This window comes from Acanthaster planci, linkage group LG20, assembly GCF_054643075.1.
Source record: "Acanthaster planci isolate LZ-2023a linkage group LG20, COTS_SCS, whole genome shotgun sequence".
NCBI classification, from domain to species: Eukaryota; Metazoa; Echinodermata; class Asteroidea; order Valvatida; family Acanthasteridae; genus Acanthaster; species Acanthaster planci.
In genome coordinates, this window is record NC_141796.1 from 3,776,173 (window position 1) to 3,791,660 (window position 15,488).

Below are 15,488 nucleotides of genomic sequence, written 5' to 3' on the forward strand. Positions count from 1 at the left end.
CAAGAATTGCATTACGGTAACTGTGTGCCTAGAAACGAAACACTTTGATTTTGTTACAACTAAGCCGATATTGTCCCTTTAATCATTACGATGTCAAGGGTGACCTCTTAAAATTAGCATTTCTGTACATGAAACGAGCACATTTTACTCACCACGTGACAACTGTAACAATTGAAAGAATCCTTTCCACAAGCGACAGTGTGGATCGTGTGGAGTGCAGGGTACCCATGAAAAGTAAACGGCAATGCAAGTTGGGGCGAAATCTCATCTACGTCCAAAGGTTTGTATCTTCATTTTAACATTGTAAGAACTATAGAAGTTCACCCTTTCAGTATGCCTCACGGATAACAGCGATTTCTGCCGATGGCTGTTTCACCGTTTAACCCGGAACTGCGTTCAGAATTCGTGTAAACATGCAGCACATGTACATGTACAGTACTCTGTGGGCCTGCAGACACAGGGGCCTTCCTTCATCTCAGCTCACAGTGGGCCTGCAGCGACACAGTGGGCCTGCAGCGACACGGTAGGCCTGCAGTGCCACTGTGAGCCTGCAGATACAGGGTGCCTTCGGAACCTGTGCGCCTTCATCTCACGGTGGGCCTGCAGTGCCACTGTGAGCCTGCAGATACAGGGTGCCTTCGGAACCTGTGCGCCTTCATCTCACGGTGGGCCTGCAGTAACACAGTGGGCTTGCAGCGACGAAGGAGCCAGCATCGACACCCTGGGCCTGCAGCGGCGTAGTGGGCCTGCAGTGATGCGATGAGCCTGCAGACACAGGGTGCCATAGGACACAGTGTGCCTTCTATGACAACTCACAGTGGGCCTGCAGCGACACGGCTTTTTCCAAGGCGGTTTACGTGGCCGTTAAACCCCGGCAGAGATCCAGGCCGTACGCACTCAAACTGAGGCAAACGAGCTGCCACCCTAGTACGGTACAACAGTAGACCATAATGGATCCCAGTACACCGACTTACAAACCGAACCTCCGCAGACACTTGTGCGTGTACATGTGCATTGTACATAACCCCACGTACGTACGTGCGTCAGCTGTCCGTATCATTTTATCGAGTTGAAAAACCGCCTTGTCGCGTCTGTATCTCCCGGGTTTAGGCCTAATGTTTTTCTTGACATTGACGAAAATGGGGGATCAGCGATATGCGCTTATGCCATCATGAATAATTCAATGCAGTTCTAGAGCCAATCACATAAATCGTGCTTCCTGAAAAATATGAATTGTTCATTTTGAAAGACCAATCGTAAGCCTCTTTGATTACACATGTGACGCAGTATTGAATAAACATCTCCACACACGATCAAGTAGGCACACACGGTACACGGTTACCAGCTAGCTATAGCGTATGGAATTCCATATCTGCCGTCGCCCGTCGTCCGTCGTGCGTCGCCCGTCGTCCGTCGCATTTTGCTTTTTGTTGTGTCCCAATTCTGCCATTTACCAGTTCCAAACATGCCATTTTCCGTCGTCCGTCGTGCGTCGCCCGTCGTGCGTCGTCCGTCGCCCGTCGTGCGTCGCCCGTCGTGCGTCGCCCGTCGTGCGTCGCCCGTCGTGCGTCGCCCGTCGTGCGTCGCCCGTCGTGCGTCGCCCATCAAATGGGTTGCATAGGACATGCAAAAGCCGTTGTTTAACAAATGACAATGTGATGATTCCATTCACTTCTAAAGATTCTTTCCAAATAAGGCAAGTACAAATCCCACCTGCAAAGCATATACTAGTCACATAATTAATTCCAATAATGCTAGACTACCCCTGCCCCTTGACAAGAAAATATCGCCTCTCTGAGAATTCAACCAAGTGTTTTTTGGGGAAAAACATTTTCAGCAAAAATGTTCCGGCCAACTTATCCACAGTGTTATTCTAATTTGCATACTGTAAAAATGTGCCGACTTGTTTTCATCAAATTCCAGGAAGAAATCTGCCAACCGATACAGATATTCTATCTTGTCCTCTCAATTTCACCTTGAAATCCAGAAATACTAGACGTGCTGTGGATAACAAACTGTTTATTAAATGTATTGTTAAGGGGCAATTACCACTTGGTTTAAGTTTCAGAAAATATGACGTGTTGGTTTTTTTGACGGGCGACGCACGACGGGCGACGCACGACGGGCGACACATGACAGACGACGGGCGACGGACGACACACGACGGGCGACGCACGACGGGCGACGCACGACGGACGACGCACGACGGCAGATATGGAATTCCATAATAGCGTGCGATAGTACAGTCTAGTACATGTGAACACACGAGTTTGCTCTCCTGGGTTTCCTTTTACAAATAAACAGCCCTTTCTCAGAATTGTTTCCAATGAAAAATTTTGGGTTCAAAATCTGAACAGAAAAACCTATAAAAAATGAGCAGTGCCTTTCCTTAATGACGTCACTGCGACAGCACTTACACTCAAACACTTGCCAAGAGAGGCATGGATAGTAAAAGGGTTGCGAAAAGTGCTTTTCAATACATCAAACACCAGAAGATTTGAAATAGTTTTAGTTATAAAGCTGAACAAAAAGAGTGTGATGGGGGTTTTATAGGAATATTTCTTTATTTCTTGGTCACAGTGATAAGTTGTAGTAAATTGCAAGCAAAACACCATGAGTATCGCTAGGAAATTACTGTCGGGCATTTGTTTAGTATCTTCTATTATTCGTCTGACTTGGAAGCGATACCATCATGGAGCCCTTTGAAGTGCCTGGGTTGTACCTGCTTCTGTGTACTTCTTTCACACCTTCGGCAAGCATCCGCCCCCGCTGACCATCAACCACCCACAATTACATCAGCTCCCCTAAATTTATAGTCTATAAGAATGTTTCAGAACATCTTTAAAAACTGTGGAGGCTTTTAGAAGACCGATAAACAACAGCATTGTCAACAATAGCCTGTATTCTGAGGCTAGAGAAACATATTACATGTATTGACTATGGAGATGCATTAGCAATTATTAAAATTAAACTATGTCTTCTTTGCTGCTAAACGTTTGAAACTGAAATAAATGTAGGTTTGTGCGTGCCAACTAAGGTGAATAAAGAAAGTCAAAGTTCCACCAGTCCAGTTCAAATGTTTTAAGAAAATAGAAAACTACCACAATTTCAAGGGTATGAGAATTTAGCTGCTGTACAAGCTGAATAATGTTTTACAGTGTTCTCGTGAAGGTGAGCTGATGTCTGTTAACACGACTGTATTCTATATCTAGAATTCTTCTCACTAAGGTATAGCCAGGAGTTGAATAAACCAGCTTTTCTTATATTTATATATATATTTGGATTTGTAGGTGGAGCTGCACATTCATCTGGATGGCGCAGTCAGACCATCTACTGTGTGGGACTTGGCAAAGTGAGTTATCTTATATTGCCAGTTCCTTCTTTGTCTCAGGAATGTGTTTGTTCCAACGAAAACCTTGTTCAGTGAATCAGATAAAGAACAGTATACAGAGAGCACGTTTTGCTGACACGTGCTTACTGGGTATAATGCTTCAACTATCAAGAAATGTGTGACATTATAACGAACGGGTTTTTACATATTTCCTCTGATGATTTTCTTCATTTCATGGTGCATTCAAAAGTAAAATTCCACCTTTGAAATGGAACGTATTTACTTCGGAATGTACTTCCATGTATTCAAAAAATGGTGAGAAGGAAACGCAAAGGATTGTTGATCAGTTAAATTTTCTTAAAGCTGCTCTGATAACAGTGGGGTAACTTTGGCAGCGTTTTTCTGCATTTAAAGAAAGCGTGGAATCAGCGTGCCGGGTTCAACAGCTGAAGAGATGATACGTATTATACAGAACTTTGACATGGGAACCCTTCCGAAGGTTTTGGAGACGTTCAAGATTTTCTTACCTCCTTTGATGTAAGTGATTTTGCTTCATATGACCGTAGTAGGTTGGTATTGTCTGTTGCAGAAAATGCATTCCCAAGCTTATAGCACCCCTTAAAAAGACCTTTCTGTCTCAGATAACCTTATATTATTGGTATTTTTTTCTTTTTTTAACAGTATTTAAGGTTTTTATTTTCATGCCTATGAGTATTTTAATTTATATCAGCAAAACTGTGATCAGTGTTGTAGGACTCGATTCCGGACTCAGTCTTTGTTCCATTCTGAAACACACTTGGAATTTGTTATTATTTTATCTTATTATTTTTTTAGTTATTTATTTATTTCAATCAGACTTGCGCCTAAAGACCTGAGTCTGGCGCGAGTCTACTCAACATAAATGTTTTGTTATCCTTCAAGTTGGCACACTTTCATGTTTACGTAAAACATGCAAATAAATGGAAACTGTACAATAAAACCCCTGGATTGTTCCCAACCTAAAAGGAGTCCTTTCCTACAAAACCTTACCTGTGGTAAAAAAGTGACTTCATGCCCTTATCCATCCGCTGGCCCCACGTTTATCTTAGATTCATTAACCGTATACATGTTGATATATAACAACATGTTTCCTAACTCTGTTTAGGTTATCCGTATGGAAAATATAAAAATATGTATACTTGGTCTTATAATTATGCTGCAAATTGTAAGAAAGACAGTAGTGTAAAGGCATACACTCGATTGATATTAAGTCTACAGCAGCAACTCGAACGCGCGTCATGCTGCCCAGACACCCTGCTTCCATGTGAATGTTTTACAGCATCGGCGTCCGAATGCATTTTTTCCTCTTCCATCAACTGAATTTCTTAATGTTAAAGTTACAAACTCACGTAACGTTTATAACTCTCGGAAATAGCGTGCCTTGCAGACTTGATATTAGTTTTGAGCTTAACATTCAAACTAAAGTATGCAATGGTACTAAACTTGTCCCATAACTGTTCGAAAGCCTAGCGAGGCACATGTTGATCATGCGTTTAACATTCATGGTAACTATCCACAGGCTTCCAGTATTTCATTTCTCTAGTTTTACTATAATTAGTTTTGATGCCTATGAAGAATTTCGAAAATATTGCGTAAAAGTTATGTTACCAATAGTTGCAGTCTCGTGCATGTGATAACGACCCTTGCCTCTATCGGCTTCCAATACTCAGTTGATCTTAAACATAATTGCTGAAGACCGGCCATAGTTTTCCAGACAAAGAAGAACGGAATAGAGCACAACAGACAATTCATCGCTAGGAACCTTTGAAATAATAACTACACATCTTTTGTTTCCATCCTCCTAGCGGTGATAAAGAAGCTCTTCGCCGAATTTCTTACGAAATTTGCGAGGACAAGGCCAAGGAAGGTGTCGTCTACTTTGAGGCTCGATTTAGCCCGCATCTTTTGGTCTACTCGGATCAGGAGGGTGGCCATGTTAAAGAGAAAGCGTTATCGACTCACGACGTGATGCGTAGCATCGTGGAGGGAATAGAACAAGGACAAAAAGACTTCAACGTCAAAGCGCGTCTTATCATATGCACTGCCAGAGAGACCCCTGGCAAGTTTTCTTTTAATCATTCTGTAAGAAAAAAAATTCTAAAACGAATAGTCTAGTACTAATTTAGTGACTCGAAAAAAATCCAAAAGGTGGGAGTGATCTCAGAGTTCATTTTTTAGCTTTTGAAAAATATCCTTTTTCTTTCTTTTATCGAGACAGGATACACACTGTCATGATTTCAAGGGGAAAGATATCCCCATGTACATGCATGTACTTACATGGACCACTCTTTTCATTTCTGATCATCATGAGGAGTCATCTGTTCACTGTTTTATCTTGCCAAAATTTAATAATGAAGGGGTTCATTGGGGTTGGAATTGCTTTGGAGATGAGTTGAGATTCTTCATGTTTGCCATCAAACATAAACCTTTATTATTCGTCTATTCTTGATGTGAAATAACGCTGATAGTTTGATAGTATTATTTCGTTTTCATATTCAGCTTTGGCCTCAGAATGTCTTCATCTATGTCAGGAATTTCATGAAATTGTTGTTGGCATTGATGTTGCCGGCTGCGGTGGTACAAACGAAATAGAACGCGAGGAATTTCACCGTGAAGTTGTCAGAGTTTTTCAGGTAAGTGGATAACATACGCAGCGCTGTGAGTAACAGCGTAATTACCAGGGGAAGGGGGAAACTTAACCCCTCCCCGCAGATGCCCCTCCCCTGGGCGCCACCACCCACCCACCCCCCAAATCTGTGAATGCAGCTGCAACTTATTTTCTTGTGGTTCCCCTTTGAACAAATGTGTGCACCTCTCGTGAGTACCCCTCAGACATTTAGCCTTAGTTACGCCACTAGCAGTGAGGGTTGTTTGCGCGATGGGAGTTGTTTGGCAGTGCGATGAGAGTTTTTTGGCAGCGAGATGAGAGTTATTTGGCAGCGAGATGAGTTGTTTGGCAGCGAGATGAGAGTTATTTGGCAGCGAGATGAGTTGTTTGGCAGCGAGATGAGAGTTGTTTGGCAGCGAGATGAGAATTGTTTGGCAGCACGATGAGAGTTGTTTGGCGAGCATCTGTTCGTAAGGTTTCGTTGCTTTTGGGTTCAGCGTTGCAAAAATATTTCTACTGCTTTTATTATTCCTGCAGGAGGCTGAACGTTGTGGCATTCATCGCACTGCACATGCTGGTGAAAGTGGACCAGCCGGCAATGTGAAGATTGCCATAGAAGAACTGAAAGCTGAGAGAATAGGACATGGCTACCACGTCCTGGAAGATGATGATATCTATCAGGTAGATCGTCAATGTCATATAGGCGCCGGTGTCGAGCTCGACCACAGGGCAGGTGTAATAGTGGGAAGGTGTTATGTTAAACCTAGCTACACCATCGAGCAACTGAATCATTGATAAGACTGAGTCCAAATATCTAAGTAATTGTGAGTCTTGTTTTTATTTCCTGTACACTGTTTTGAGTGGTAAACTTTGTCAACTATAGATATACATGTACATGTATATGATAATGTATGTACCACTTTCACGAAGGTAACTTCGCTCGGCTCAACCTCCCCAAGGGTAAAAATGAGCTGGTCTTCAATATCCATGGCATGATTATTCCAGTCTACGTTGAATCGAATTCGCTTGAACCATAACTTCCGGGTGCGCGTGACACAGGCGCCCTAAATAAAGCAGTCGGAAATCAACACTGATATGTGTGTCCGTGGCTGCGACACACTCACGAAAGTAATTAACCCATTCGAACACTTCGCAAGAACGGCAGGGACGAGTTAAACTGAAATCACATGCTTCAATATATTTCGTCGCGTCTGTTTTAATGGCATGTGTTTGTGAAACAGCCAAACTGAACTGTGTGGTAGTCTGGTACCGCTATAACAGATAACAGATAATAGTGTAACAGATTGGAGAACGAACAATTAATTATACACTCATTGTATGCACCAATAATTCATGTGTGAAATATCTTTCTGAATTCTTAATTTGCCAAACTTCAATCAAGTAAAGCCAATCCTTCAAGAAACAAGTATTGCCCACATTTTCAAAAACTTGAAAAGGTAGACTTGGTTAAAAAAGAACGGTTTAGAGGGGCTGGAAAACTTCAAATTAAAGTCTTTTCTTCGAAAGGAAATGCCAACAGTTTATTCACAAACAAATTCTACTTGGACATGGGTTGGCCATAGACTATAATGTCCCCAGTTATTTCCCCCTTCCCAGTAGCATTTGAATAATCACTGCACGTTAAGATTTTTTTCTAAAACCATTAGGAAACGAGGAAAAGCAAGGTCAACAATTTATGTATAGAAGCTTCCAATAAAAAAACCTGCAACCAACATTAAGAAAAGATCGTAATGATTTTTTTCAGATGGTTAAAGATAAAGACATCCACTTTGAAATCTGCCCAACATCCAGCGTCTACACTGGGTCATGTGACTCGGACTTCACAAAACATCCTTGTGTCAGGTTGTCATCTCTTGTTTTTCTTTTGTTTTACACGCATCTGTTGAATTCGCCAATGAATACTTACCGCAGGCTTTTAAAGCCACAAGAAAAAACATTTGAGTTGTTTAACTTTTAAACAGCCATCATGTAGAACAAACGGTACCAAACCTCTAACTGCACCGTATTATGAAAGATCAAATCATGTTTTATAAAGTGCACAAATTTTACATAATTCTGAGCTTTATAAAACAACTATATCATGAAACAAAAACCCCGTAGAATAATGCTGCATCCATTCCCACCCCACTCCAATTTAATCTTAGCAAAGCAGTTCAGATTGGAGGTATTTCCTTTTTTACAGACAAGAAGTATGTTATTTGCAATCAGTAGATTCATTTCGTGACTTGACAGACTTTTTTGGCGGCAAATCGGTAATTGGATGGGTTGTGTACTTCAGACTTTGCAATGCGATACGTACAACGTGTACAGTGCAGGGGGAGTCACATTGTTCACATGGTTTAAAAGGCCAAACCCGTAATTAAAATTTACATCGTTCTCAGTATGCATAACCGACCTTGCATTCTCTGACCTGGAAGAAATATTTTCAGTTTTGTACAAAGCCTATGAGAATCTATGCCAAGTGAATTCGATCCCAGTAATAGATTTTCTAGACCCAAAAGTGCTTGAAAACCGAATGGAATATTATTTCATTGCTGAAACGTTTTACGACACTTGATGTGCCAACAGAATATGTCTATTTTTCTGTTTCCCCCATTGCCTCTAACCTTCATTATTCTTCATTTTCGTTTTATTACCTGCACTCTGTTTAGCCTATAGAAAAAAAAACACACTACTGGCGTGTCATACATCCCCGCGAGCACTGACAGCGATCCTTGTAGTGTTTCTCCCACTTCGGGCCAGAAACGTCTTCTCTCTCTCCTTCATAACGCCATAGTATTACGAAAAGAAATTCTTTTCCCATCAATGATTGTGAAAATAATGTTTCATCGCAATTTTTTTAACCCAGTCATACGTTTAATAATAAACCATTGTCGGACATGCATTTACATTGAAAAACCTGAAACAAAAATCCAATTTCTAATGATGGATGCCCTTGTGTCTCAAACAGGAGTCATTGGCTCTCTCCACGTAAAAGCGTATGCAGTGAGCTTAGTGCAACCATGTTCTTGGCCGTTAAGTATTTTTGTGAAGTCGTCATACATGTCGAGACCTAGCTGATAGTTTTCAAATTTGTCTTGCATAGATGCCCCATGCAGCGCTGGTAAATTCGTCAAGAAAAAACTGTGTCTCTGTTGACGATTCATCAGGTCTACCAGCCTAAGCAACTTGTTGACTTGTCGTTGTGACCTAGGTTCATCAAGGATCAGATCAACTTTTCACTGAACACTGACGACCCGATGGTCTTTGGGAACACCATCAATGACGAGTTTGAGATTGCTAGGAAATACTTTGGACTATCAGATGAGCAGGCAATACAAGTGGTATGTAGTCTAAATACCATTAAAAATTTGCAGATTTATCCTAAATTGAATTTCTTTATGGGAAGCATCGCCTGTGTCTTCGGTGCGAAATATCTGGCTAAAAACTAATATTTACAATTGGGGTAAATTTGATTTTATAGACAGCGCAAGGAGGCTGTAGGAGGTGTGTGTATAATATGTGATTATGAAAAACCAAAACACTGACAAATAGAAGAAGCCCTGCCTGTTTAGGAAATCGTTCCATCCCTGCTGACATTTATTTTCAAAGGAGATCCGATACCATTTTCTGACCACCATAATACTTCGAGAAGCCTTGACAGGCGTAGGGCCCCCAAAAGATTGTCTCTGGTCAGACTGATGTTCCGGAGTCGATGCTTCGACGCGGCTTTTTCCCCCTCCTCTAGGGTTGGATCGTACAGACAATTATAGACACACGTTGTCGAGTCACAGAACTATACCAGCTTTATTATGATTATAAGCTGACAACAAAAACCGTCTCATCCATAGTCTGCTATCAGTGTTCAACATCGATCTCGTCGGGATCTATCACCCTTGGTAAAACATCCAGCTCCCTGCAGGAAAATGTTAAGGTTGTGCGGCAATCGGGGGCGCTGTTGCAGCTCTCACAGAAAAAAAAGATTGACGCGCACGCTTGAACGCGCGCGCTGACCACCTGAAACGAAAGACATTTTTGGCCTAATATCACCGGTCTAAATCTGTGAAGAATATAATAGTGCAAGTCCACTGCAACACCATATGATGGCAATGGTGCATGTTGTGTGCTTCCGACTTGACAATGTAATCTAACGAAGTGATTGATTTTTGTGCACCAGAAAGACCCCGAAGGATGATTCGATTGCGGGTCCCATACCCCAAGGGGTAAGACGGAATAACGCCATTCCTAGAAAATAACGTCCACTTGCACGGAATTTAGCTGACGGTAGTTACAATAGCCTATAGATGAATCCTGTGGCCATTGCAACGCTATCACTGGTCATTTGCGGTGTTTCGATCATGGGGCCACTGTGCAATGAGATTCGCCCCAAACAAACCCCAACATGAATGGACTCGTATATGGGTAGGCATTCAAGAGGTCATTCACCCCATAACCTCTTGCAATACAATGGTAGCCTGCTGAAAAAATTGACACCTAATGGCATTGCATTTTGTAATTAATATCTATTCATGCTTCTTTTGCTTTTAATCAAAGTAAATCTGTTTCAAGCTTACACTGGGTCGATTCATTATATCAAGGTCCTTATCTGCAGTAGCCTTGATCATTGACGAACGCCTTGACCAAGGCTATATCTGAAATTCATCGTTTCCAACACAAGCCCTATGGTGTTGTTGTTTTTAATTCTTTACAGACATTCAATGCAGCACGTGCATCCTTCCTGCCGAAGCAAGAAAAACTGGAGTTAATTGAAAAGTTGAGGGCAGCCTATCATGTTGCTGATTGATTCAGATCCGGGGCTGTTGGATTCAAATCAAGCTGATTTAATGCAGAGTATACCTTTCGTTCTTGGTTAGATCCACGAGTTCAGCCGAAATGCTGAAGTGCAAATAATAACTGCATTTCTTGCAATGTAATGTTTAGTTCAATCGTGGTAAAGTCATCTTAGCATCTCATTTAGCATGAATTTTAATTTTTGTTTCGCCATTTTGCAAGGCTTTTTGTTTGGTTTTTTAATGCTTATTTTAATATGCGTTTTCATGGCCAAAGTGCTATGAGCAATAGGCCTCTAATTCCACTTAAACTCGTCGGATTTTTTAAAATATTTCATTGTCTCAAATTTTTTATTATTTTGTGATCAGTTGTTTTACATCTCCTAGAAGATGGTGCAGCGAGAAAATCAAGACCAAACGTATTCCTCAAAGTCTGATTTCTTTTGTGTAAAAATGTACCCCTTTCTTTAATTAAACGGGTGGGTATGAATGGAGCCCCACAATCAATCCAAATAACGCACAAGTGGGCACTCATTGAAAAGATTATTACTTCGTCGTTTTTAGGTATTGGAATGTAAATTCGATGGGTTAGACTGAATGATTCATAAATTTCCCTTTTGTGGCCGAGTCTTCCAGGTCTTAGTGTTTTTCCACCATCAACACTGTGGTTCATAGTCAAATTCACCCTAGGTATGAGACTAATACAGGCCCATCAGAAAGTATAAGAAAAGGGGGCACGAGTTTTTGCCATCCTTAGGTGATCAATTTTTGCCAAGCCACGGCCTGGGGTTCGGGGCCCGCCCAAGGGCCCCGAGAAATTTTAGATTCTAGATGCTCTCTGGTGCAACCTTCAGGACTTTCCAGGACACTTGCTTCTGTAATTTGGCCCCAAATCTGCTTGCATTTAAAAAGTGAAATAATAAAAAGAATTTTTAGTAAAACCGTAAGCCAATATACACGTACGTACATACTGTACCACAAACCTCGTTTTATACATGTATATGTACATGTATGTGCTGCGTACACAATAGCACAACTCTACTATAGTTCTGCTAATGTGTGCGCCTGGTGGCCTTCAATTGAGGCTTCTTCAAAAAAATTAATATGACATATCGGGATAAATTCACCTTCATTAAGTTTTTGATGAAAATTGTATCGTGCGTATTTATTCAAAACGGCCACGGACATCGTATGCACAAATTACAAGCTGGGTTTGAGGATGCCTTTTTTTTTAAAAAAAAAAAAAAAAGAAGTGACGAATGCGGTAATTTATGTCATGGGAATTTTAAGAGGATAGTCAGATAGTAAACTCTGAGTAGTCGACTGGCGTAAGTAAAATTGTCTGGCTGTTTTTATTTGGGGAAAAAATGTGTTCAAAGTTTCCAACAATCTGCACTATTAAAGATTCCATACAAGTAGGGCTGTTCTGGTGACAGTTAAAAGACAGATTTCAAAAGAGAGCCATGATGTACGGCCCTACGTGTGTTTGGCTAAGTCGTGCCTACTGCCCATGGCAAGGTGCATCTCGAATTGATATTGTAGCGATTCTTTGCTTTGTTCTGCATCTTATTACAAGCTGGAATAAATATTAAATGAATGGAAGAACAACCATACCCATAGAATTGTTTGTAACCGGATTGAGGACTCGGAGGGGAGAGGATTTATGATTATACCGCAACTAAAACCCCTTTCAATATTGTCCGCCATCTTGTTTTGCACCATGCATCCTAATCATGCATACCTTCAATGTGGTCCAACGAGAGTCACTTACGTGGACCAACGTGCCACGGCCATGATGAAATTGGCCCCTTCGGAAGTAAGGTGGGACAAGAACACACGCCCCCTAGCTAGCGCGCCTTGGCGCAACCACCTACCAGACTACCTATCAGGGGTTGCCGCGTTCCAGTGTGCTACTCGAGTTATCCCAGGGCGCATGGGGAGAATATGCGTGTACTGGCTCCAGATGATGCGAACGCATCCTGTCATACATTCCAGAATAAGTTCGTTGCGCGCAATCAGCTTATCCCGCGTCAAACGCGCATAAACTTGCGCGCCCATGCAGTGAGTTTGTACCAACTGTAGAGAGACCCTTGGACAGGAAAACTAACAGGCGAAAATTTCAGAATTTTCTTTTTCGTTCATTTTATTCTTTAAAGAATAACGTCAGAAAAAAAGGCCTTTGCAAAATGTCTGCCAGAATGTTAATTTGTTGAAGCTGAAAATTACCTGACCTGAAAGATAATACTCTGCCGAAAACTGACCCTTTATGCTAGTCTATCGGTAAAAGCTCGTAATCAAAACAGGTTAAAGTATTTTAAGCATTTACTATTTATGAGGAAATAAACTTAAAGGAACTCTATACGTTGACCAAAGTTTAATCTAACCATTGCTGACAAAAACTCCGTAAGTAAATCTGTGCAACGCTGTATAATCTCGTTTCCAGCTAAGCACATGAAATGGAAAGAAACAATATTGCCAGAAGTGAAAGGTCGATATTAAAATTCTGTTTATAAAACCATCTCCAGGTAACTTTTCCAAGTGCTCCTTGAGGAAAAACACAAGGGTAAATTTTAGGCATGAGTTTGGGGTTGGTTGGAAACCACCATTTCGTTTAGAATGTCACATATTTCACGTCTACTAAAGTAAGGAAATTGGACTGAAAGTTTTCATTTCTCTCTCAATTTGTCCGTTATTTCTTGAGGGCCTTCAGAGGTCTGACGTTTCTCCAATTATCCCGAATGGCTAATTATCACTGTACATCTCCAGGAAGATGAATAGTGACCTCCAATTTTCTTCCAAATGACGAGAGTCCTGTGGAAATAAAGACAAAAATAACCCTCGTTATGCTGGGAGATGCTGGTAATTCTTTCTTTGTTGTAACGTGATCAGTTTGAGAGTGTCCCTTCCCCCATATCACAGAGGTTGATTATTTTGCGCGCCCCCCCCCCCCACAGTTTGCATGGTGAACAGCTTAACTAATTGGGCAACTCGATGACCACCTGACAATGTGCGAACTTATGTAATTTTCCAGAGAGTGAAAGGAATTTTACTCAATCAACCACTCCTTCATCGACTGTTTGAATCTGGTTACCAAACAGTTCAGCAAGCTATCTGTATCCTACTTTTGGCAAAAGAGCCTTGCGTTTTCCCGGTCTAACAAGTTTGGAAGCTTTTATCTTTAATTCATTTGAGTGGTTCAAAGCTGAAATCCAACACCATTACCAGACAGCTAATAAGTAGATTAATATGTGCTTCTGATTTACCCTTCTAAATCGGGAATTCTGACACTAAACCTTTTAAACTCGTACAAACTATGTTCGGACAGTCAACGGCCGGATATAACCAGCGGCGTATCCAGCTTTTGGAGTCGCGGGCAAGTTCAAAAGCGAACGCAGCTTCGGGCTCACTCAACATTATGTTGGGAAGAAAAAATCAAACGGTCCCAACATCCTTGCTTTATTTGCTGTTCTTGTTTCCTAGGTTTTTGGTGCTAATATTTGAAATTAAATATACCGATTACATTGTTTCTTACTCACATTATGAAGTATTATTTGTAAAATGAATAATAATGATAAAAAAAATTGGGGGGATGTTGCCCCGTGTCCCCTCCCCACCGGATACGCTACTTGATGTAACACGTGTGGCCATGGAAGCTGATGGATACGCTCCTTCATATAACACGTGTGCCCATGGAAGCTGATGGATACGCTCCTTGATATAACACGTGTGCCCATGGAAGCTGATGGATACGCTCCTTGATATAACACGTGTGCCCATGGAAGCTGATGGATACGCTCCTTGATATAACACGTGTGCCCATGGAAGCTGATGGATACGCTCCTTGATATAACATGTGTGGCCATGGAAGCTGATGGATAGGCTACTTGATATAACACGTGTGCCCATGGAAGCTGATGGATAGGCTACTTGATATAACGCGTGTTGCCGTGGAAGCCGCTGATTGGCGTAATGGCGTAAATCTGTTCCGAGGACTGGGGAGATCAAAAGTTTATCTGGAAACTTGAAAAGAGGAGAAGGGTGTGCTTACAACAGGTATCAGTAGGGATGCTGTTCAGGATACGAATGCACATGTTCAATATACTTAGACTGCATTCGAATCTTTTGTCTACATCTAGGTTTAGGTCTTTACTTCATTGGAAATACGCGGAGACGCCTAGACAGTTGACCCATATCATAGCTCTAGAAGCCCGTTTCGGACACGGCTATGCTCCCTTGAACCTTACATCAAAATAGCTTATTTCAACCATTGTTCATTTTCTTCTTTTCTGCCGTGCTAATGAACGCATTTTGGTTGTTGGGAAGTCCCAAAAAGTTTCTGTGGTGCACACTCATCGGTGTCAAAGGTCACCAAGTGGTCACTAGTTGTCGTTTTTATTGAAAATTACAAAATGCTTCTTCTTGCTCCAACTGACTCCATCCGATGAAGTCCAAACTTAGTTTGCTCCTCAGACCGCAGATCATATGAGGGGTACATAATTTGGCCACAGGCTAGCAACTTTGCAGTCATTGGTAAATAATCAAGCTACATTTGCCGCATTCTCCTGCCGATTTTAGCTGTATAGGGTCATAGGGTCATATAAAAGGGCATTTTCTGAAAAATGGACAATGTGGCTAGTTTGTCAGTTATCTAGGCCTCTTGCACGCTTCGGGTGGACTGGTTACCAGGGTCAAATGTCGCAAGAAGGGTAGTAGTGTATGG

At 41.6% G+C, this 15,488-nt stretch overlaps 1 protein-coding gene and 1 long non-coding RNA gene across 5 annotated transcripts in view; one reads left to right on the forward strand and one right to left on the reverse strand.

Moving 5' to 3' along the window:
* Positions 1–138: 138 nt before the first annotated feature.
* The window catches only part of LOC110990847 (adenosine deaminase-like), a 22,151-nt gene continuing 6,801 nt past the window's right edge, over positions 139–15,488 (forward strand). Inside the window, exons 1-9 of one of the 4 annotated variants that reach the window (XM_087130314.1) lie at positions 140–280; positions 3,291–3,352; positions 3,746–3,868; positions 5,176–5,429; positions 5,870–6,003; positions 6,516–6,659; positions 7,744–7,841; positions 9,193–9,322; positions 10,690–12,862. In XM_087130314.1, the coding sequence (XP_086986440.1) occupies positions 245–280; positions 3,291–3,352; positions 3,746–3,868; positions 5,176–5,429; positions 5,870–6,003; positions 6,516–6,659; positions 7,744–7,841; positions 9,193–9,322; positions 10,690–10,782 (1,074 nt within the window). In that variant the 5' untranslated portion in view covers positions 140–244 and the 3' untranslated portion in view covers positions 10,783–12,862. Of the gene's footprint in view, positions 281–922; positions 1,031–3,290; positions 3,353–3,745; positions 3,869–5,175; positions 5,430–5,869; positions 6,004–6,515; positions 6,660–7,743; positions 7,842–9,084; positions 9,323–10,689; positions 12,863–15,488 lie in introns of those variants that run through there. The other 3 variants (XM_087130316.1, XM_087130315.1, XM_087130317.1) reach the window with 3 other exon arrangements.
* The window catches only part of LOC110975511 (uncharacterized), a 31,959-nt gene continuing 29,364 nt past the window's right edge, over positions 12,894–15,488 (reverse strand). Inside the window, exon 4 of the long non-coding RNA XR_015423447.1 lies at positions 12,894–13,579. This is a non-coding gene — a long non-coding RNA (uncharacterized LOC110975511). The remainder of the gene's footprint in view (positions 13,580–15,488) is intronic.